The 23,054-nt window shown below is 37.9% G+C and overlaps 4 protein-coding genes across 4 annotated transcripts; 1 reads left to right on the top strand and 3 right to left on the bottom strand.

Annotated features, from left to right (window-relative positions):
• Positions 1 to 1,793: 1,793 nt before the first annotated feature.
• On the bottom strand, positions 1,794 to 3,559 carry GCK72_006181 (uncharacterized protein; the record flags this gene model as incomplete). The annotated part of the gene is made up of 2 exons (XM_053725511.1): positions 1,794 to 2,020; positions 3,370 to 3,559. The coding sequence occupies 2 exons, from the start codon at positions 3,557 to 3,559 to the stop codon at positions 1,794 to 1,796; spliced, it is 417 nt and encodes a 138-aa protein (XP_053589705.1).
• A 6,842-nt stretch (positions 3,560 to 10,401) lies between these two features.
• GCK72_006180 (uncharacterized protein) lies at positions 10,402 to 12,208 on the bottom strand (the record flags this gene model as incomplete). Its single annotated transcript, XM_003113480.2, has 7 exons — positions 10,402 to 10,497; positions 10,545 to 10,805; positions 10,851 to 10,976; positions 11,024 to 11,516; positions 11,562 to 11,929; positions 11,974 to 12,077; positions 12,121 to 12,208. 7 exons carry the CDS (start codon positions 12,206 to 12,208, stop codon positions 10,402 to 10,404), a joined length of 1,536 nt encoding a protein of 511 aa, XP_003113528.2.
• Positions 12,209 to 12,685: 477 nt separating this feature from the next.
• GCK72_006179 (uncharacterized protein) lies at positions 12,686 to 13,965 on the bottom strand (the record flags this gene model as incomplete). The annotated part of the gene is made up of 3 exons (XM_053725510.1): positions 12,686 to 12,883; positions 12,933 to 13,693; positions 13,743 to 13,965. 3 exons carry the CDS (start codon positions 13,963 to 13,965, stop codon positions 12,686 to 12,688), a joined length of 1,182 nt encoding a protein of 393 aa, XP_053589704.1.
• A 5,950-nt stretch (positions 13,966 to 19,915) lies between these two features.
• Positions 19,916 to 22,775, top strand: GCK72_006178 (uncharacterized protein; the record flags this gene model as incomplete). Its single annotated transcript, XM_003113414.2, has 7 exons — positions 19,916 to 20,135; positions 20,505 to 20,605; positions 21,324 to 21,404; positions 21,453 to 21,544; positions 22,220 to 22,304; positions 22,353 to 22,625; positions 22,674 to 22,775. 7 exons carry the CDS (start codon positions 19,916 to 19,918, stop codon positions 22,773 to 22,775), a joined length of 954 nt encoding a protein of 317 aa, XP_003113462.2.
• Between the last annotated feature and the right edge of the window lie 279 nt (positions 22,776 to 23,054).

Below are 23,054 nucleotides of genomic sequence, written 5' to 3'. Positions count from 1 at the left end.
ATTCACGAGAAAGATTCAAATCTTCTTATTTCCAAAAAGTCAATTAATCTGGATTTCCATGCAACACATCACTCTGGTCAGATGATACTAACCGATAGATAGATCTGCATGCGAAATTCTCGATTTCTCAAAAATATGCACCGAAATTAAATCATGTCCAGGGACCAGAGAAAGAAGAAAATATTGTGAGGAATGGGGCGAAAAGAAGAAAAATTGGGTGGGAAGGGTCACACACGGAATATTGAATTACCCGTATGTTGGCTGGGAAGACAATCGAATGATGAGAAATTAAACTGTGTGATTCTTTTTTTTTCCTCAAAATTCAGAAGAACAAAAATCGTTGTCTGTTGTCCCAGAAAAGTGAAGGAAAACGTGAAGTTTGTCGGTTGCCTCAGGGCAACATCCACCACCATCTCTACACAAACACAAATTCTCGAGTGGTCCTAAAACCGAAGAAAAGCCTTCCCACTGGACAGACACCGAATGGAAGAGCTCCGATGAAGAGTGAGTTTTTCCAGGTTATTAGTGAATATATGTGTGTGTTGTGCTGCTTCTTCATGGATGTCTTCTCTCTATGTATGTGCGAGTGTGAGTGGGTGCTCGCGGTGCCACAAGGATGCGTCTTCTGCCACGCACAAGTTCATCAAGAATGAAAGAAATATGAAAAATAGAAGAAATAAGAAGGAAGCTACATGAGAAAAAAGGTTACTTATTGAAAACTCAACGGGTGGTAATTCAATGGATTCAGTTGGAAAAGGATGGGTCGAGGGATCCTGTGACACGAAGGAAGTACTGTAACTAAACTTTCCAAATCTTATAAGAGACTGCCACGGGTTTTACAACTGTGCTCCAATGATATGAAGAAAAATATGTGAGAAATTGAGAGTTTCTGAGAAAATATATTTTCTTAATGATGCTATAGGTATTGCTCTGCAACTTTATCAAAACTTATTGTTTGTCTGGAAATAAATATATATCGACTTGACTGACTAGTTTCAGAACCCCTTAATTTCAAATAGGGCAACTTTTCGACTAAAACATAATTGTTCTAGTTTGAAGCTTTTAGAGTGTTCCGAATATTACGATTGCCTAGACTCAAGAAAACCACAGTTTCAGAAAACCAATAAGTTGAAATAAATTTATTTACTTTCTGAGTTTATTGAAAAAGGCTAAAAATAATAAGTAGAACCAAATGATATAACTTAGAGAATGTGCCTTCTGAAATTGACATCTTCAATAGCAATTGCAGTAACTTCTATGCATTCTTACACATTTTTCCTATTTCAACTTTCTTTGATAATAAATTTCGAATAAAATATTTTCTTAAAATCTGTTTTAGTGTTGTGTTTTGTGTCAAAAAAGTTAATTGGCTCTTTCTCGTGTCCGATAAAAACACACTCTCCACAAGGGGAAAAGAGTCGAATTTACGTAAGAAGGAGGACATTTGAACATCGGGAAGCAGAAAAAGAAAAAAGAAAATATAATGAAAAGGAGGGCTCCCATTTGAATATTATTAGCATAATCAGATAAATGATTGATCAAAAAGAAAAAGCACGAGATTACAATTTGTTTACAAGTGTACTGAATGGTAGATGAGACGACGAGTTCTCAGAACGAACCAATTCAATTCTGATGACTTTGTTGGCACTTTGATCATTGATTACACGTATTCTTTTTAGAGAACTGCCCAAAGTCAAAAATAGAAATAAAAGGTAATAAACGAAAAATGATGTCACTTCCTGGATTTATAATTACAACTACTAATTCACTCATTCAAGCAAAGTGTTTATTTTTTAATGTTTCTCCCTCCAAGCGCTTTTAGGGATTTCCCATCTGCAGAAAAAATACAAAAAGAGCGTACCTATTGGATCATCATCGTCTGTCATGTATCTGGTATCATCAATACATGATTCTGGTTCTGAACCCATTGATGCCACGGATGGAGATGATCGACCTGATAGACCGACGGGTACTCGTAGGAAACTGTGTTGGAGAGATCCATGGGAATCGCCATCTTCGTCTGAAAATACGATATTGTGATTAAAATGATACAGTCAACATGAATATACTCTCATTTTATTCAAATAGTTTTGCTCTCAATTTTTTGTTATCAATGCAGAGAAGGCATGGGAAATGTTTTTCTGTGATTCACAACTTCAGCCCATTTCAAAGGAACGCATCTTATGAGACAGGCTGATGTTTTGAAGGAGGATTGAAGTCATATTTTTTTCAAATTCCGATACTTCAGAAAATTCTAAGAATCTTCTGTTATCCGCCATTTTCCAACACATTTTTTAGTTTTTTTTTAATAAACCTAATGCTGTTCGGTTAGTACTGACTCTATTACGACAAACCGTTTTCTGCTAGTCCTAAACAGTATTTACGTAACTTCCCTACCACAAATTTGTAAATGTCGTCTTCTCAATCTTAACTCTCTCTATACTAATGACAAAATCTCCCGATAATTTTTGATTATCTTCCCACCTAGAACCTATTTTTCTCGAGTTGAACCTCTCGAATCTGAAAATGGATCCAATTTCAAAACATCGTCGTTTTCTCCAACATCGCAAGGCCCCCGTATCCCAACATATTCGTTTTTCTCACACCCCTATCAGATTTCGGCAAAGGAATCTGTCTTCAGGTGAATCGGGTCAAAACATGACACATTCTACGTGGCTTCAGCTGTCCCCAGTACAGGAAGAATGACAAGAAAATATTTTGCCCCGACAACTCTCTCTCTCTCTCTCTCTAGGAAGATTTTCTGTCTGCTTTTCATCCATTCGATCTCTCGTTTTTCTTCTACACTACTACCTGCCACAGCTGCTTTCGCTGGTCCCAGTGAGAAGAATGGAAACGAAAAAGAAAAAAGATTTGATGAAAGAATAAAAAAGAAAAAGAGAGTCAGAGACAAAACAAGTGTTTTGACACCACGAGAAGAAAATATTGATTGATTGGAATTTGATTGGCAAGTCAGGAACAAAGAATTTAATGATCAGAGAATACGCAGAAGGAGTTGGAACTGTATAATTGGAAAGAGTGGATCAAGAGAAAAAATCCGAAATTTGTGACCCGGTCCTCCCAATAAATCGATTTGCCACTTTTTGGTAATACGGGGTTACCGATGTGATCTGGGCAGGAATTAGATCACAGCTTTGAATTATTCAATCATTTTTTCTGGTTTTTTAAATGACCAAATAAATACAAAAAGAATTCATCGAAACTGAGAGATCTCATAAAATTCCCAACCTTATCACGGAAATCCAAAATTGGTACAGTTTGAATTCACTTTCAGGATATAAAAAATTTGCAATTCTAAACTGCTCAAAGTTCTACTTGATCACTAGATTTCTCATCCCAAAACAACCGAACCGTTATTATTTCTGGGTCGAAGACGTCTTCTTCCACCACGTCTCCCTGGTCGCATCTCCGGTAACGTCTCTGTTCTTCGTAATCCATTTGCATCTTTTCCATCTTCTTTCATACTTTGCCATCTTACAACTGGACGACGTACACGTTCTTCGTACAAATCATCCAATGGCTCCGGAGAGCTCTCCGTCATTTCTAAACTATTCAAGTACAGAAGAATCGGGAAAATAAGAGCAACGGAAAGAATAGACGAATTGAATATCAAAAAGTAGATAAAAAAGTTACGGAAAACATAAAAAAATGGTTTCGTCATCGTTGACGACAAGAAATCCTCACCGGCTGGTCGAGTAGGAGGTACACGGGTGTCCGTCTCTAGATTTCTCTGTCTCTGAGCTCTATGTATACATTCTTCAAACGACTAGGAAACAAAAAGAGATGAAGAGATGAGACCACCACTCTCATGAAGAAGAAGAAGAAAGAAGAAGACATTTTTTTCAAGTGGAGGTTCGGGTGAGAAGCTTGAAGAAATTGTACTGATTTACGAGGTGGTGGGAACAGGTGGATCTTCCCGTTCGACGAGATAAATTGTTGGTTTTATTGAGTAATCAAAATGGAGTTTTGGAAGAAGAAAGAGAGAGGTTCCAAGATCAGAATGAGTTAGATGCGTGGGATTACTGTAGAAGTTCATGGTTGAAGTAGTTTTACCTTTCCGGTTCTCTTAGTAATCCTTGTATTATAGACACCTTCAAGTAACAAAACAAAATAGATAAAAATCTGCTTCTTTGACCTGACATCCTGCCGAAATCTTCGAATTTTTCTACGATTTATATTCAAAATTTCAAATAAATCAGAAAAAACTACGTCAAAATCGAACAGTTGTAAACCACTTTGAAACCAGAACGTGACATTCAAAAAACAATTCTTCTTATTCTTTCTGGTCCTTTTTTCTTTTTTTTCGTGGAAAAGGAACAAAAAAGGAAAGTGATAAATTCAATCATGTGGGTTTTTGGAGGAGACGAAAGTCTGTTTGTCGTAAGAAAAAATGTCTCAAAAAAGTTTTTTGCGAAAGAAAAAGAACACTCCCATCGCTCAAACTTAAGGACTTTTGGGGTATGGAGATTGATAGAGACACTTGCTTCCGAATTCGAAATGGGATGATGTCGGGTGACTTTTGCAGACATTTTGAGTTATGATCATAATTTATGGAGGAAGAGTTTTCAAGTTTTCGACAAGGAGTTTGAAGAAGAAAGTTATGCCGTCGAGAGAGTAATTGGAAGATGAACTACAGAAGTCAACAGAATGGTAAAGAATTTTGAACTCAACGAATCTTGTGGGAGCATTTCTAATGCTCTTTTGCGTTTTGAGAACAATCTGATCAAGTTCAAAGACTGCAAACAATGAAAATTTTCCAAAAAATGTTGCGAATTGTGAAGTGGGTGTGTGAAGACCACAATACCGGCTAAGCTAGAAATATTTGTATGAGCAAAGGAGAAGGAGAGAGTGAAGAAGTTCAGACAACATGTTGGCCGGAGACCCTTATCCCGTGGGACGATGTGCCTGAGGGGCATCAATCGTGGCTCCCACCAAGTTGAGAATGACGACGAATCGGGTTGGTTTGGTAGGGCACTCTGTTTCTTCAGACGACCGATGAGAGTGAAGAAACATGAAGAAGAAGAAGATGTGGAATAGAAGAAAGGTACACGTAATGTCAATGGAATAAAGGATTGGACAAGGGGACAAAATGACATATTGGCTGTTTCTCGAGAGCTAGAAGGGAAAAAATGAGAGAAAGAGTCATTATTTATAACCAGTGAGGACGGACTCAGTTTGTTATGTCTCTTGGTTTTTATATGTCGAATAAGTAGAAATGCAGTTACTGAGAGTGCACCGGAGGTCAGCGGATAAGTTCGTTCCCAAATGGAATTGAGAAGAGGGCTGGTCCCGAAGCATCTCCTCACCCGGTATCGTGTTTCGTTTCTTTTTTTGCTTTCTTATTTTCTTTTCGATGCGATCAAAAAACTAGAAGAACTCACTTGGAGAGTGTAGATTAAAGTGGGCGTGTGAAGGGATCGGAGAGTTCGAACGTGTTATCTCGATGGGTGGCACCGTGCCGTTGTAGGTCTGAAATTGTTCGATTAAGGAGGGAAGGCACTTTCATTTTCAACAAGAGTTACCAATTCATTATTCCTTTGGTTCTGAACTTTTGGAAATGAGTTGCTTATTGGTTCATTGATGAAAAGTTATAGGTTTTTTTTACTGTATTACTGTATTTACAATCTTTTTTCAGTTTCGCTAATTATTCGTTTGGAGTACTGTAATTAGTGGAACATTCAGCTAACTACGGTGGCATTAGTCAATGCGGATTCGGGAAAAAAAATTCAGCAAGAAATTCAGTTGAAACCCTCACCATTACATGATTCGTATCACCGCATACGCTGTCCCAATCGGAATTAAGCGACGCGGTTTCTTCCATAAACGATGGAAGAAGTGGAGATGATGGTGGCTGGAAGAGAGGAATGTTCTGAAAATGGGAGAGGTTGGAAGACCAGAAAAAACATATGCATCTGTTCAGTTTCCAACCAAAACGTGACACTGATTGTGTTATTGGATTGACTGAAAGTGACGATGAAATTTTGTGGTTTTGAGGGAAAAAAGTATATAAACAAGTTTCGGAGAAGACGAAAAGTTGTATGAAGAACATATATTTTATATCGTAGGGCATGAAAAAAAGTGGTCCGGAGAAAACTCATTTTAAGATTTAGTCATGATGCCGGTTTTTTTGAAAAAGGAAATTCAGAGACTATGAGACAGGACAACTGTGAAGCTTAGAAATGTCATGAAAAATGAGAACTATTGATCTAAAGAGCTGGAAAATATATGGTAGATCAAGATTCAATTGAAATAGAACTGATAAAAAGTCGAGATAAATGCAATTAACACTCGGTTTTATATGACAATTGTCTTCGTTTTTCTCACCCTTCTCCCCGCTTCAAGCTCCGCCACAAAAACGACTTGATCTGCGATGAAAATCAATTAAAAACAGACATGTGTCAGATGATGGGCACCCTCTAAAACCAAAGGATAAAAACAAGGAAACTGAGAATATAAAAGAGAAAAAGAGACTACTCAGAAGAGGTCAATATTTCAAAACATGACGTGGCAATAGATCATTTTCATGTTTCATGTCAAACGGAGGTTTCACGCCGGACTGCAACGGACTGATATGCTGTGACGTGGCAGCTGGCTTTCAACGTTTGATCTGACCTATAACCCGGAAAACGAAAAGTTTTGCAAAGCTTTTTGTTAGAAAACCTACTCATGTTTCAAAATTCTCTCACATTTTTCAAGATTTAGGATTGAAAACTTTTTGCAGAAACTAGAAATTCCGAAATCAAAGTATCTTGATTTGGTCTCAATCGCCGTTTTTCTTCATGGAGTCATCACTTTGGAAAGATACTTATTGCCAAAAAACGAAAAGAAAGATGCATTTCATTCCTCTTCTCCCGCCTCCGATTGAATCTAAAATTGGCAATAAAATGGTTGATCTCACGTCACTTTTGAGCACTGCGAGACGGAAAAAATGAATGTTAGAGACCAAAAATAAAAGAATGAACGAAGAATGAGTTAGTTAAGGGTTGTCTTACCTGCTAAAAGGTATCAGATTTCAACAATCTTATCGTCTTTATTTTGTGTTTGTGTCTACTTTGTATTTTCAGATTTAGTAATTGAACCCAGCTGAAATCTGGGAAAGTATGATTTCATTGTTTCAATTGACAGTACTTGTAATTGTGAACTAGGAAAAGGATTTGACTGGGAACTTAAAATAGCTTTGTGATTGGGCTGTTTCGAAAGGGAAAACACAATAACTTTCTTGATTGAAAATCCTTTAGAAAATGAGAGTTCAGCCGGGATTTCTTGAGTTCGGCCTGTATTCAAAGAAGGAGTTTGGATTACTGTAGCAAGAAAAAGTAGAAAGAATAGACATACCATATCGGAATTCGATAAGTCAACTATTTCCTATTGACCAATTTTTTACAGTAACTATTTTTCAGTCATGTTCCAAAAAGTTCAATAAATAAATATAAAACGGATCAAATTACCAAACTCCAGATCAAAGCACGAAGTTAGTGGGAAAAGAGCAGAAGAGCAAGATGCAAGATAATCGGAAAGAATCTTTTTCTTTCGGAAAAGAGGAGTCCATCGGAGAGATTCCACCTAATAAAGTGAAGAATGGTTAGCCATCTCTCTCTAACTCACATTCCCACTAAAAAAGTAGTAAATCTTGTCCTCTTTGGTGTGTATGTGTCCATGATGGTCCTCTCCTTCGAAAGGAGAAAAAAGAAAAAGGGCCGGGAACGCTTTTCCTTCAACTTCCGTTTCTCTATGTCTCTATTCAAAAATATCTGTTATTGGAGTATTTAGCACAGCGATACAATAAACAAATTGATCGAATTTTTTCTTTAAGGGGACAAAGATTTGAAATTGAGAAGAAGAAAAAGGGAAAATTTATAATTTATAATCTAGAAGCAACTCATTAATCACACCATGATTCTAATGGTTCTTGATCCCTTTTTCCCGGTCACAAGGGATTCGTGGCTTGGGAAAAGTTCGAATAGTTGGGGGGAGAGACAGTGCATTTTCACAAAAAAATCTGGAACATTTTTTGGATATTGGGTGTAATGAAATCAGCTGAAAGTATCATTTCATTGCTGATTATTTCCGAGGTATAGTTTCGAAATACAAAATTATGTCATCTTGAAACTTGTGGCAAACTCAAGCTCTAGAATTCTTGTTAAGACGACAGTAAAAATGATATGAAAAGTTAATAGCTACTATTTCTTGAAACAATTCTTCTTCAAATTCTTTATGAACCACAGAAAAATTCGAAAATCAAACAGTTAAAGAATCGCCAAAACCCGAATAAGAGAAGGCCTGGGTTTCAAAAACTTGACGAAAACGACTGAAAATGAGAAAAGTAAAATATGAAGCATCGTAAAAATGTTACTTTCGGAACCTCACAAGAAGAAAAGAATGTTGTTAGTGAGCCACTCTGTCAAAGGGTATTCGAAACGAACGAAAAGTCGAAAAGAAGAATACAAAAAAAGCAAAACAGCGGAGAAGTCGTCGTAAAACTAAGAAAAAACAAACAATTTTCAATTCATACAAGCCATTTTTCAACTGCTCCTTGCTCCAATTCCCCTTTTCTCAAAGACAATATTAGAGATCATTAGCTGATCACTTGAACATAAATTTGGCCAATGTAGACTAAAGAATAATGAAAAGAAACGATAAAAGACAAATGACATAGGAACATCGATGTTCTGAGAAGAGGAGTTGAAGAAAAAAGAAACATTGGTGTGTATGAAGAAGAAAAAAGACAAATTGGTTGGATAAGCGGGAAGTGAGAAGCATCTTTGAATCAGAAGAATCCTGAATATTTTATATGAGTTGTGGGAAAAAAACCGAGAGGAGAAATATATGGAAATCTAAATTCATCGCTTCTGTCACGGATGGAAATGAAAAAATCTTCTGATTGACAGTGATGAATCTGTGTATTCCGATGTTCAAAAATGGAGAGGCACACGTGTCTTTGTAGAATGGAAGAAGGGATTAAGACTACGAGTGTTGACTTATAGACAAGGGACCTGTTTGAAATGAGAACGGCGAAACGTTGAGAGTTTTTCAGAATTCAATTGTTACAAACGTACAGGGTGGAACATACAGTACCAGTTCGTTCTGGTGTACCAAATTTGACCAAACCAAATCAAAGGGAAATAACCTAATATCATCACACTTTTAAAAACATAAATTACTCACTGTAAGACCGTTTCAGTTTTCACATCTCTCAGTAGAATGACCGTGCAAAAAAAGATGTCAACTACTGAAAAGAAGATCTGAGTTCGTAATTAAATAGCAAGTTGGTGCAACCTGTTATCAAAATAGGTAATTTCAAGTGAAACAATGTTTTTCGTCATTTTTATGACCTATCTAGCCCAAATGATAAGTTTTCATCTAGTGTTCTCCAGAAAAACTATAAAGCTACAGATTTTTCAAGAAATTATGTTTCTTGCCACATCACAAAGTTAACATAATGAAAACTTCTATAATTTTGAAACCAAAAAATTTTCGATGAAGCTTATGGGTCCAGGATAAGTCAATTTCATGGGCCAAGTGAAAATATTCTGGTAAAAAGGAGGAAAGGGGGGGGGGGGTGCAATAAGTGGAAACATGTATCACTTATGCCAATAGAATAATCTAGGCGAACAAGTTGGTTTTTGAGCTGCCGATCCTTGTTCTTTCTCTTCTTTTCTTCTTCTTTTCCGAAACAAAAATCTCACGACCCAACTACCGATATTTTGAAGGAAACGCGAAGTGGTTGTGCACTCTCTGTCTGAGTAGACAGAAGGAGAGAATGAGTCGAAAGTTTGGAGATCTCCGGTGTCGTCGACAACGATGGCCTACCAGAAGAGAAGAGAAGATAGGAGATGTTATATGTGTGCGTGTGTATGTGCTCACGAGGGGAGGATAAAACAATTGGGAGCGAAGTGAAGGAGAAGAAGAATGAGAAGAAGAAGATGTGGTTGCGGACGACGAGGTGTGTTGTCTCCCAAAATGAAGAAGAAGATGGCGACGAGGAAGGCGCCGAGCCAGAGTAAGAAAAGTTGGATGCTCTAGAAGAGAGCCAAGAAAATTGCACAATTCTTTTTTGTCAGTCAGAGAGAAGGACAAAATCTGGGACAGATGGGATATACTTTAGAGAGTTGCTTGCCTTGTGACCGGGATCGTTTATTGGGTTCAGAAAAACACTGGAAAAAATTCAATAGAGATCTGGACTAGAAAGAATACAAGAAAGAATTGGTTTGTTTTACAGATTGAAATCCTAAATATTATTATGAAACAACTAAACTATAAAAATCTGAATCTAAAACCCATGAAAATTGAGCGACAATACAATCATCACAACATTGATATCCTAGAAAGGCGAAGTGATTGATGGGGAAAAGCACGCTTCGGACTCCTTTCTAGGTCGTACCATCACATTGAACGAGCTGGGGTGATTCCGAGGAGTTGAAGACCATCAGCAAGAACATTCCGAACTGCGGAGAACAACATCAGACGTGGGACTGCTATCTGAATAGAAAAATCATACATGTAATGTGCTTCCTCAGTTTTCTAACCTCGTCCGGTTGACCTTTGACTCTCAACTGTTTTTGAACACTTCCTGCTGCTGCAGCCACGTGTATTAGTTGTACTGTTAATTGGCAAGCTTCTAGTTTTTGAGCACTCAACTCAACAGAATGTTCTAGATCATTTAATAGTCTCATTAACCGCTTAACGTCGTCATTGGTGTCAAAATCGGGAAATTTGGTGCAGGCATCCACTAGAGGCAGTAAATGTTGATGTTTTTCTTCTATTGAAGACAATCGACTATGCTTCATCTGAATTCGAAAACTTTTATTTAAGATATATTAATAATAGGATACCTGAAGAGCCAGTGCATTGTTTTGGTTGAGAGCAAACGCGTTTTGAAATGAAAATTCATATTCCGAGTTGCGAGCTCTTTTTAATTCATTGAAAACAACTGTTGATAGGGACAGTACATCTGCGATCTGAAAATAAGTCAATTCGAATTAAAAAGTGAATAGAAAATGCTTACATCTTGTTCTACATCTGGATCCATACAAAATGTTTTCGATGATTTCATGAATTGTAAAGCAAGTTCTCTCCCCCGTTCGATAATCTCTCCGACAGCTTCTGTTCTCCCATTTCTAGTCGACAAACCCCTTACTCTTCCATATTGAACATGCTCGATTTTTTCAGCTAAATCAGCTCGACCCAATTTATCGAGAATCACTTTCAATGCATTGAAATGCTGCCTCTGAGCTCGATCAACTACATATAAATAGCGGTCCGCCTGAAACGTGGCATCACGCTCCAGAATCGCTGCAATTTCTCTTGTCAAATACAGACTCGACATATCACTTTTCCGTAAAATTGCATAATTTACTCCATCTGGCTTCTTCTTCTCAATATCTCCTTCTCTCAATCGAATAATTGTTCTTCCATCTAAATCTTCGGTGAAACCTTTATCAACGAGTTCTTGAGCATACTGATGTGCTTTTCGTATATGACTCGATTCACAAAGCCATCTGAAATTTAGATTATTCAGTGGTCGGTTCCGCGCAAGCACTCACTCATCGAATGTTACATCAAATTTATTGTAGAATTCTGTGAGGTGGCGCCTTGATATTTGTCTTATTTGTTGCCACAACTTCATATTCTCGTCATTTGCACAGTTTTCTGATCCATCAGTTACAGATTTTTCCATTGCAACAAATGTTTCATATACTTTTGCTCGGAACTCTTCATCAATTTTCATGTTTTTGTTGGCGACAACATAACAGTCAGTCAGTTGTTTTATTTTTTCTACGTCAGAAAGCGAATTCCAATACTGATCGGATGGTTTCATCTGAGGCCAAAACGTAGCGATCATTGCAAACTGTGTTCCCCAGTCGCCCAAGTAGTTGACGGAAGTTACTTGATTTCCTATCACTCTATTCACCTGGAAATCCTTTTTCACTTTATTTTCTCTTCATTTTTCAGAACCTTGTCGACGTATCTTCCAATCAAAGTGGACCGTAAGTTTCCGATATGAAACTGTTTGGCGATATTCGGCGAGGAATAGTCGACAACTATTCTTTTACTTGGACCTGTAATTTTCAAATGCCGGAAGTATTCACTGATTTTACTAACCTCCTTTATATTTATTTTCAACGAGACTCCTGAACGAACCAACACGGCGAAGCCTCTGCAGCGTCTGAACACACACCTCGCCGCTCATCTGAAATACACTCGATGAGCTAATCCAAGTTGCTATTTTTCCGTTTCCAAGGAGATAAACGAGAGGGGCGCAGTGACATTCACACGAAGCGTCAAGCAGAAAAATTTAGGTATTAATCACATATTTATTTCGACGGGGGTACAGAGTACAAACATGTTCAGGCAACATGGAAAAGGGTATTACTGAATGGATGGGACAGCGAAAAAGACTCGTATCACAGAATGGAACATTGTAAGGTTTTGTATAAACATGAAAACGATGAGAAAATGAATGAGACAAATTTTGCAAATAATAAATTAAAAACGAACATTGTGGGTCGAGGAGAGGGAAGCATATGAGTGAGATATCTTCAAAAAATGAAAGATAAAAGCACCACATGTTGTTTGTTGTTTTGTTAAGTCAAAATGTGAAATCCACGTGTTCTCTGCTATACATACACAAGAAGGAAGAAGAAATAAAAAAAGGCGGAAAGTGGATCTAAGCTTCGATGAGGTGCTCCTGATCTTCCTGCTCGTACTCGATGAGCTCAGAATCGCCACCGCAAATGCACAACCAGCAACGGGCACAGTTGGCATGAGAGCTGAGGTTGGGAAGAATGTTGCGGCGGAACCATGGACCGATAAGCACATCGTTATAAATGAGAGTTCCGAGAATGAGCATAGCAAATCCAGAGAGCTGAAAACAAAAAATTAAAGAAACTAGCATGATTGAAAAAATGGTTTACCTGGATAGCAATGAATTGTTCGCCAAAGAGTGGAATAGAAACAACCCAGATGACGAGAGTACGGATCGAATCGAGAACCATTCTGGTTGTAGCTGACAGTTCTTTGGTGACGGAAACTCCGGCGAAATTGAAGAAAGCAATTGAGATGACAGTTCCGAGGAGAGCGAGAGCGATAGTTGGTTCTTCCTTGATTTCTTGCCAGGCATAGAATACATCTTCGAGTCTTCCTTCTGGGTTAGTAGAGAAAGTCTTTGGCACATGAATATAATAGAATGGAACCATCAAAAGGGAAAGAGTGACCATTCCGAAAAGTCCCTCCAATCCAACAGCGAAAAGAGCTGGGACATCGTACTTGGTAAGATACTTTTGTTCGTACACCATTTGAATTGCGACAATAATCTGAGCCATGACAATGAGCAGATTTCCAGTGATGATGGCATTTTTATCGTCGAGTGGGTTGCTATCGTAGTATATGTCAGTGACTCCAACAATCACAAGTCCGAGCATAACGAAGAGCATGCCGAACCATTTGAATGGTTTGATCTGTGCGTTGAGCATACCAACGGAAAGAAGACCGGTGAAGATGATAACAGCTCCACGAAGCATTTGGAAACTTGAAGCGGTGGTCAAATTGAGTCCAATATACATGATAGATGTTCCGAGGATATCGCAAAGAGCTGGTGGGAAGAAGAGGAAGGGATTGAATGGAGGCAGAATCGGCTTCTCTTCGGTGGTTATCTCCGTGATACTGCCGCTTTCTCCTGGAAAATGCATTGATTGATATTTTCATTACTGATAGATTTAACTCGCCTTGAACATTGGATCGATTCCAGACGTATCTTTTGTATCCGAAGATCAAGAAGAATACAACGAGACAAAGAAACTCTCCGAAGAACATACACGTCGCTTGAAGGAACGGATGGTTGAATGGCACGCCTTCAGCCTTGATGCTGTCTGCCCACTTTGCACAGATAGTGTTCAGTGATCCAGTGATCACCATCATCACGGAGATGATGACAGCGAACGCCACCATTCTACCTGAAATTATAAATTTGAAAAAGAGTTAATCAAAAAAAGTAAACACAACTGCGGAAAGGAGATAGAAATTAGGGAGAAGTTCTTGTAAATAAACAATAAGTCAAACTCAGTGCCTCTGTCAGGATGAGGAAAAGAGAGAAAATGGGAGACACGAGGTGAACAGAGTGGGTCACGATGGATGCTGTTGTTATGAAATAAATATTGGCCGGCTGATTTCTCACAGAAATGTCTACTGGTACGAGGGTAACAGATGGAGGTTGCATCACTGGCAAACGGCATATGAATGACTAATGATGGGGTTCGATCGAATCGAAAGCTGTAGAAAATGTTATGGGCGGTGCTTGTGATCGGCCAGGATGTGAGAGATCTTTTTCCTTTCAATAATATTGAATGATTTAGACAACGAAAAAATCGTCAACAAAGAAATGAGAGGAGCAGACGCAAAGACGGTGGTTTGATCTTTGCAATGAGTCGTGAACGACTAGGAAGGAAAAGATCGATTGAAAATTGAAATTCTAGGGAAAATAGTACTATGTTAATTAGCAATGACAATCTAAATGGAGCGAGTAGACGACGAGTTATCATCAGTCGGCAGTGATAAACGTCTAAAAGAGAGGTCAATGTCGAAGAAGCGAATGAGAGACGGCGATAGTGATAAGGGTGGGTGCGCTTCACGTAAAAATTTTTAAAATGAAACTGACCAATAAATAATGGTTTGATTTCAGTCTTGGTCAGTTTATTCGGTGAAAATTTTCCAAATCCAACGAATAGATTATGTCAAATCGCAAGCTCACGGAGCGCCAAGGGCTATTCTAATCATAGAGAAGTACAAAATGAGCTGACGACGAAGTTCAAATGATTATTCGCGATGCGAAAATCTAATTTCTCGTAGCGAAATTTAAAAAAAAAACTCTTTTGGAGAAAGACGAAGAAATACGGCTGCATCCGCTGCCTCCAAAATGCGTTCGGAATTCCGGAAAAAAGGTCCACTGTTGAGTGTGAAAACGCGCTCTGATGAGAAAATGAAGCAGGTCATCTGAATTTCGGGCAAAAAAGATATTCGGGCATGTCTAACTCAAGAAAAAAGTTCATTAATAAAAACTATAATACTTTTTCTATAAATTCATATTATTAGTTGATATTGTGAATATCGGCAAATATACTGAAAACAAGAGGAAATGAAAGGGGGAATTGTGAGAAAAACGACTGAAGACGTTAGTATCCGACAGCGAGGGAACGTAGGGAAATGTGGAAAGAGTGTGTAATGTAGAGAGTGAAAATATGGCCAGCTTATCTAGTCGATTAGAATTTATTCGGAGAGGAAAACGATGAGTTTCGGAGAATTTCGTGGAAACTCTTATCAGCCTGTTAAGGCAAAGAAGTTTCTAGGAGAAGTATGAAATTGATAACGATGTAATGGTTAAAATATAACTGAATGTTGGAAACTCTTATCAGCCTGTTAAGGCAAAGAAGTTTCTAGGAGAAGTATGAAATTGATAACGATGTAATGGTTAAAATATAACTGAATGTTGAGGTAGGTCGATGGTTGATGTGTTCGCTCTCAGAAAGGTAAATATTTAGAGAAAAATGGTACCGATCTTTGAGCAGTTTGAGAGAAAAGTGATGTTATTGAGAGTATTTCTTGTTTCAGCGAATTTGGGAAAATAAAAATTAGTGAACAACGAGAACACCAAAAAGGGAATGTATTTCAGGATCTTCTTTGAAATTCTGTTTTGTCACAAAGATTATAGAAACTGTTTCCCTGAAATAAATGCTGGAAAGCATCTTGGTAAGGATACGAAAAACCAGTGAAACCAAAATGAGGTATAAAAAAGAGCTTTGAACGTCCTTCTTTAGTTTAAAATTTAATCAAGACGAATGACTCAGAGCTTGCAAAAACAGTAAGTTTCCCACGAAAAAGAAAAAATTGAAAAACAAAAAAATCGTTTTCCAATTGTTCTCGATCTCATGATAACCGATTGTTTTATGATCTGCAGAAGAAATATCGCAAAAGAATGTTCAAGTATCTTCTCAGAAAAAAACACGAGGAAACATTAAAAGATTCAGTTTACTTGAATTTCAGAAATCTTAATTAATTGGAAAGTTGCTTCAACCGCAATCTCTGTTTCGAGAATTCAGCACAGTTTTCGCACAATAAACCTGCCAGTCTGACTACAGTAGTCCACATCATTTCTCCATAAGAATTCACATTCATTCAAGTTCCATTGTTTTCTTCCAACAGAAAGTATTTTTGGAAAAGTGAAAAAGCTTTCGCCTTCCCTTTCCATTCATTCTTCTACCTCTTTCTTCAAGCTCTTTCGTTCACCACAATCAACCAAAAAGCCATAACATTCTGCTTCCTTCTGCTCATTTTTCCAACCAAAAACTTGGTGCTCTTTCCCTCTAACTTCTTTTTTCTCTCTACCAAAACCTTCTTCGTGCCATCCCAATAAATTATCCCAATTTGTCAAAAAGGTCGGTCTTTTCGAGTTGGTTTGTCCATCTCCCCCATGGGAGACCTCCTTTCTATACAATCGAGTGTGAAAAATGAGCCTTTTTCTCTTCCGGAGGGCCCAAAGTGTCCAGTTGATTTTTCCGTGACACGCATTCTCTATAGTTTCTCTTCTTTCAACAACACCAATCTCATGACTACACCAATAATACAAAATTCAATATAATCGGGGTAGTCGCTTTTTTTTGTGTTTATTCGTGTGTTTCGTGCCCCTTGTGAAAACGAAAAAATGAGAGGAACGAGTCGATTCTTTTCACTTTTTTGCAGTACAACAAAACGTTATATTCCACGTTGTCATAGAAACTGTGTGAGTTTATCAAAAACTTCTCTCATGCTCCCTCTTATTCGGTTCAATTGAGAATGTCTCCCCGTTTCGTATTTTATGAGAACGAACATAAAAATGTTATAACGAATCCAGGCAGTACCTTTCACCAGAGCACTTATTTCGGTGGTTTTCTTGAGAGTTCTTTTCACGATAATTAGCAGGTTATGGTCCCCCGAATCTTCTTTCTTCTTTCTCACAAGTTGTCAATTTTCGAAAAAATTAGCGTGTCTCTGCTAAACGAATTCTTCCCCAAAAATGACCACCTTGTCGGAAAATTAGCCGTTGCTCGTCAGTCATTTCCTGTCAAAGTGGCTGCCAATTTCCATATTTGATATCCGTCCTTCTTCCACCCTCACTCTTCTTCATTTTTCCCCTTTTCGTTTCCCCGCTTTTTCGTAATTATGACGGATCGACAAGGTCACTTTAGCGAGCCTTTCCGCTTCTCTTCCTCTCTCTTTTTGGGAAACTTTTAAAGTGAATAAGTGGAAAAAAGGTGAGCAAGGAAGGACCAGAAGAATGAGGAAAACGAAGTAGAAAAGTGCAACAAAATTGAATTTGTTTTGAGAAGTGGACCCTTCGTGTTTTCTATTTTCTTCATCATCTTTCCGCAACAACTCCATCACCAATTGTTACGGCGGAAAAGTGCGCGAAGGTCCAGGAGAAGCTTCTTCCACTTCTTCTTCTTCTCCTTCTTTTCTTCTTCTTCGACGTGCATTTCGTATCGTTTTACCGGTGGAAGATAGTGTTAGACGAAGAGACGGAGACAAATGAAAGGACCATCTCGAATTGCACTCGAGAGGCGCTCAAGAAACGGAAATCCGTGGAATTTGGCCAGAACCTAATTGGTTTCCCTTCTTCAGAGCTCCAAAAGTTGACTTTCACTCTTTTATTGAGATTAGTTTCAAGTGTAAGAGAGGTCGGTTTATTCTCTTTCAAACACAATTATTATAAACAAAACTAGAAATTTCGTCTTCAAACCGCCAGTCAACCAACCCGCCTACATACAAATTATACGTTATTTCAAAACTGACCACTTCTTCCTCAGAAGATTCTGGTACCTGTCAGATGAGACATTTGAATAGGTTGGAGTTTTGAAAAAGGCTGCGACGCTGGCATCATGGATGGTCTGTTCTTGTCCTATTTGTTGTAGATCAGAACCAGAATGAATATGGACAAAATAAGCTTGTTAAACATCTCCATATCATTATCATTCCAACCAAATGTTTCAAGATGATCCCAATTTCGATCTTTCTAATAGATGTGGAAGCAAAAATTTACCAAGATGTCTAGAAATTCTTTAGTGTTCCAACTTTACACATTCTCAATTCTCGTCAATTCCATTCACTCAACCCTACGTTCACACCTCGCCCAGTAGTTTGCCCCCGTCTAATCGGAATATCAAAGTAACATGACATTCTCTATTTCTGCATAATGATATCCTTTTTTTTCTTCGTCTTCTCCTTTTTCCATTTACGTCATCAAATCGGTTTCCAAAAGAAAGCGCATCTTTGGTTTCTTTCATTGAGTTATTTCAGCTGACTCGTCAAACGATGTATCTCTGTTAAAATAGATTAGAATCCGTCAACGAACAAGAAAAAGGAAGAAAAACAGAAGAAGAAAATGAAATTTTTCTTCCAGCGGAGCAGTCTCTTTTGTCGAATTTCGTTCCATTGTTTCTGTTTCAGTTCGTTCGTTCTTCTTGTTTTTCTTCACTAATTTTATTTCTGTTTTCAGTTTTTATTCACTACAAAACTCACTATGAAATTGAATTCTTTTGTTTTTTATTCAAATACAAAGTTTTGTATCAAAGAAGTGAGCCATTGGGGGAGATGTTAGATAATAAGAAACCAGTATCCCAATGAAAATTTTCTCACTATTCTTATACAAAATCGCTCAGTTTTCCAGTTCAAGACATTCATCCTGTACTTGAATCAAGTGTTGATAATGCGTAGTTTTCTGGAATTGAGTAAAGGTAAACTTTTTAAAAGTAACAATGAAACTCAATCATTCCGTCTCGAATTTCTTTCAATTTTCAGATATCCGAACTTTGGCACTTTTCGATTTACTATTAGTATTATCCCAGAGCTCTTTTGGTGTAAAAGCTACTTTTTTCAGATTTTTGATCACTGAATAATGTGAAAACTTTAAAAATTGAAATATCAGAAATGAAACACAATAAACTGGAAAACAATACATGAACATTGAATTTCATTTGCATATTTTGTAGCGCTTCCTTGTTCAACTTCCAAAAAATGATATGATTTCAAGATCATCAGTCTTAAAGACTTAAAATTCTTCTTTTGTGAGGCTTCCTTTTTCATTTCTTTTTTCCTTTCTGACCCACATGTTCAACTATATTTCCATCTATTAGATTGGAAGAATCAGTTTCCTTCTTCCTACTTTCTTTTCCAATTTCATTCTTCTTTTCCTTCCTCTTCTAATGTATTACGTATTCTTTTTCCTTCCTTTTGCCCCTATCACGATCGTTTGTTCGGTCGCAACGTTTTTCAGAAAGTAACAACACACGCCCTGCTGAATCCCTGAATATCTTTTCTCAATCAGTCTCTTAACCGGTTTCAGAAAAGATTCTTATCTTGAATACGAACGACTTCTGAAATAAAGAAGCGACCTTTCTCAAAGTTCTTCTTTTTCAGATATTCTTCATGCTTTATGCTTCTACTTTTTCCTTCTTATTCAACTCACTTTTTCTTCTTTTGCGTTCTTTTTCTTCCCCTCCTCACTTCTCCAAATTAATCCGTACCTTGTATGCGTCTCCTCCATCTCCTCACTCTATTCCCACTTTAATGACTCGAGGCTGCCCGAGCACGTCCTCCCGTGGCTCCGCCCACTTCAGCTCCTCCCCTACTTTCTCGCGCATTGCGAAGCACTACTAGCAAGGACGGGACTCCCGTTCTTCCCATGTGTATACATTTTTATGACATGTACTTCTTCCAGAATATTTTGATTATCTATAATCCCAATCCTGTCTCGACATTCGTCATTCCTATTCTCTTCTTTCCCTATAATTCCAGCCAATTGATGAACTCTCACTTCTAAATTTCAGCCAATTCTTTCTTCACATAAACATTTATTTCTTTTTCAGTTCAAATGCAAAGAATTCAAAGTTGGTTCGACCAACTGACACTCGGACGTCAGTCACGTCGCATTTCACGTCGCCGTCGAAATCATTCTCGACAGCCCGACGAGCGTCGGAAGGCCTCTTCTCCTTCCGTTGTACCTATGTCTTCGAAACGAATTGCTCAACCAACGAGAGCTGCTTCTCATAGTGTTGTAAGGCATTCACGAAATGAACTAAAACCGTTACCAGGTATGATAAAGTCTAAAGATTTATTTATCTTTTATCTGTTTTCTGTCTATTTTTGAGTTCAATTGGACATAAGACACGATAATAACTGTTTTACTGATGCTCCAAAAGTTGAAGTAGATAGTGAATGAAATCATAAGTTGTTCAAAGAACATGGTCAAATACACAAATTCAACCAAACAGTTATCACAAGTGTATTTCATCTTTTTTCTTCCGTGAGATCTTTTGATTTGCCATTCATCTTGATCCCATCATAAAACAATCATTGTGTACTCAGTCAACACTCTCAAATCGAAAAAAACGTGATAGATAGAACACGGCTAACATAACTTTGCTCTCCGATTGATCATGATAGTTTTCTCTTGTTTGCAGTAAGCATCGCGTTCCCACCACCACCGACATCAATGCCTCCTCCAATGATAGTTTCAACATCTTCAAGTAGTACATGCAATGGATCATTTCCTAGGAGAAATGTAAGTTTTCAAAAGGAAAGGGCAATGCATTTCTTTTTCGAAAGAAGAAGGCATAACTGGTTGAAGTTGGAAAATAGTCGAAAAGTTGTAAGAGTTAATGAATTATTCACTTGATAGTTGTCCCTTTTTGTTGCCTTTTTCTGTCTCCTCAAAGCTTTTCCATTTTCCATTTCGAAGTGAAACTTGCTGGGACCTCATGAAAAAAGAACTTGCAGAGCTGAGGGAATCTAATTCATTTAGGGAAATTGGAGCCGCAGAGAAAAACGAAACTTTCATTTTTTGGGGAAGAGCAAGTTCAGAGATGAAAATAAATAGAAAGCATCTAAAAATCTAGAATGAATATAGATATCCACACTTTTTCTTTCTTCAAAATGTGCATAATCCTTTTTCTTGGCTCCCCTCTACTGCACATCTAATTCCATCACATACACACAGTGCCGTCGTCGTCGTCAGTCGACTCGTCGTAACCCGATTATGTCTTCTGAAGACACGACGACCAAAAACGATAGTGAAAAGATGTGAGAGTGCGATATGCAAATGCTTTACTTACTTTCTTTCTTCTACTTCCTTTCTTTTGCCAAAGTTCAAGATTTTTATATAATAAATAAATAGAGGAAAAGAAAAAAAGGCATCCCCCACACAGATTGTGATGAAGAAATGATCATAACAATAAACATATGGCAGATGGCATCCAAATCATCATCATCTATTTTTTCAGCGTATTCGCACCAATCCGTGGATCGGAGAGAACAAAATGTGGGAAAGCATGACGAGTAGCATGGGAAGAACGGGAACTTATGTGAGTGGGAATCAAGGAATTCTGAATTTAGAACATCTGAAATTACAGGAATCGAATAAAAAGAAGCGTGCTCCAGCCCTTTGTGTGGCCAGTCCAGATACGAGTATGTGTAGTTCAGGATATGCATCACACGATTCCAGGTAATTAATTGGATCTTAAATTTTTAATTCGATAGAAACATTTATCTGGTATCTCAAAACGTTCAATCCTTGGCTTCTTCCTCCTCCTTCTTTTTCCTCTAATCCTTGACATTAATTGTGCTGCACAAACATTCATTATGTAATTATCGAAAGGGACAAGAGGCGAACGGGTGTTGACTTACCAGCTAGCTGCCTGGTAATGTGATCGACAGATGACACCCGAAATGAACAGAAATTAGCTCGGATAATGATGAAAAAGAAGAAGAAGGAGAAGCCTTTAAATGGATTTACAAATGTTTAGAAGATGAGTCATGACCTTTGATTGCGAAACACTTTCACTTCCTTAGCAATCCATCTTTATCTCAACGCATCAAAATCTCCCAAAAAGAGTGCCCCGGGGGAGCACGAAAGAGTTCATAAACTCATCCGAACGCCCGTCATCCCATTCGAACGCCAATCTGTCTATCTGTCGGTTTCAATCTCAACTTCAATTTATCTTGCTTTTCGTAATATCTATTGTCATGACATGAATACGACACAATTAAATTTAAAGAATCCAGGGGAATTTCGGATGTGTATTGTTGTTCAGCACAAGAAACGTTCATCATCAGAATGCCTATTGTGGCGCAACACACTCGAGTACCCTCTCACCACTTCAAAACCCTCATTTTCCAGTCCCGACACTTCAATGGTTTGGACGAATAGTGCAGATTGGCAGAAACATTATGACAATGGAAATAATATATATCACGAACTAATGGTGAGAGAATACTCATTCGATTATTTTAAAGAATGTAATTGATTTCAGAGTGCATCATCCTATCACTCCCTTCGCCCGACTCCAAGTCCTAAACATGAAAGAGCTGAATCTCCGATATACGCAGAACCATGGACATCAGCATGTGGTCCAATGGTGGTCAGAAACAGAACATATCGTCCAGCGTCTCCAGTTTATGCTCAACCATTCTCAGAACATTATCATAGGGTCTCGCCACGAAGAAACTTCAAAGAAATGACTGATGATGAGTTGGCAAGAGATGAATTTTTACATGAATTGGATCAACAGATTCATGAATTGCAGGTGGATAAATTACCAACTTTCAGTATTTCATTCATTTAATTCTTACAGATGCGCTCGGAGGAACTACGGGAAATGGTTGATCGTGCTCGCCTTCAACGGAAAGAATTCATAATTCCAAAAATGGAATGCACTTTCGAGTTGGCGATTTAAACTGACGGCTTCTGAAGCTCCGAAATCTGGTCTCACTAATATAATTGGCTCTCAGAGAGCCCATTGCTATGTAATTTGTCAAGAATACGGTATCCCATACAGTAGTCTCCTCTCTTGAAATCCGTTGTTGTACAAACTTATTCCGGTTCTTAAAAATATTTTCCCATTTGGCCATAATCGTTTTCGATTGTTCTCCTCCACTTCTTTCATCTAGAAACAACTTCTGATGAGCGGAAGAAATCCGCCCAACTAGTGAATTAGATTTACATTTGTGCATTC

The sequence above is a fragment of the Caenorhabditis remanei genome, chromosome II (assembly GCF_010183535.1).
Source record: "Caenorhabditis remanei strain PX506 chromosome II, whole genome shotgun sequence".
Taxonomy (NCBI): domain Eukaryota; kingdom Metazoa; phylum Nematoda; class Chromadorea; order Rhabditida; family Rhabditidae; genus Caenorhabditis; species Caenorhabditis remanei.
This window is presented reverse-complemented; position numbering and strand designations above follow the sequence as displayed.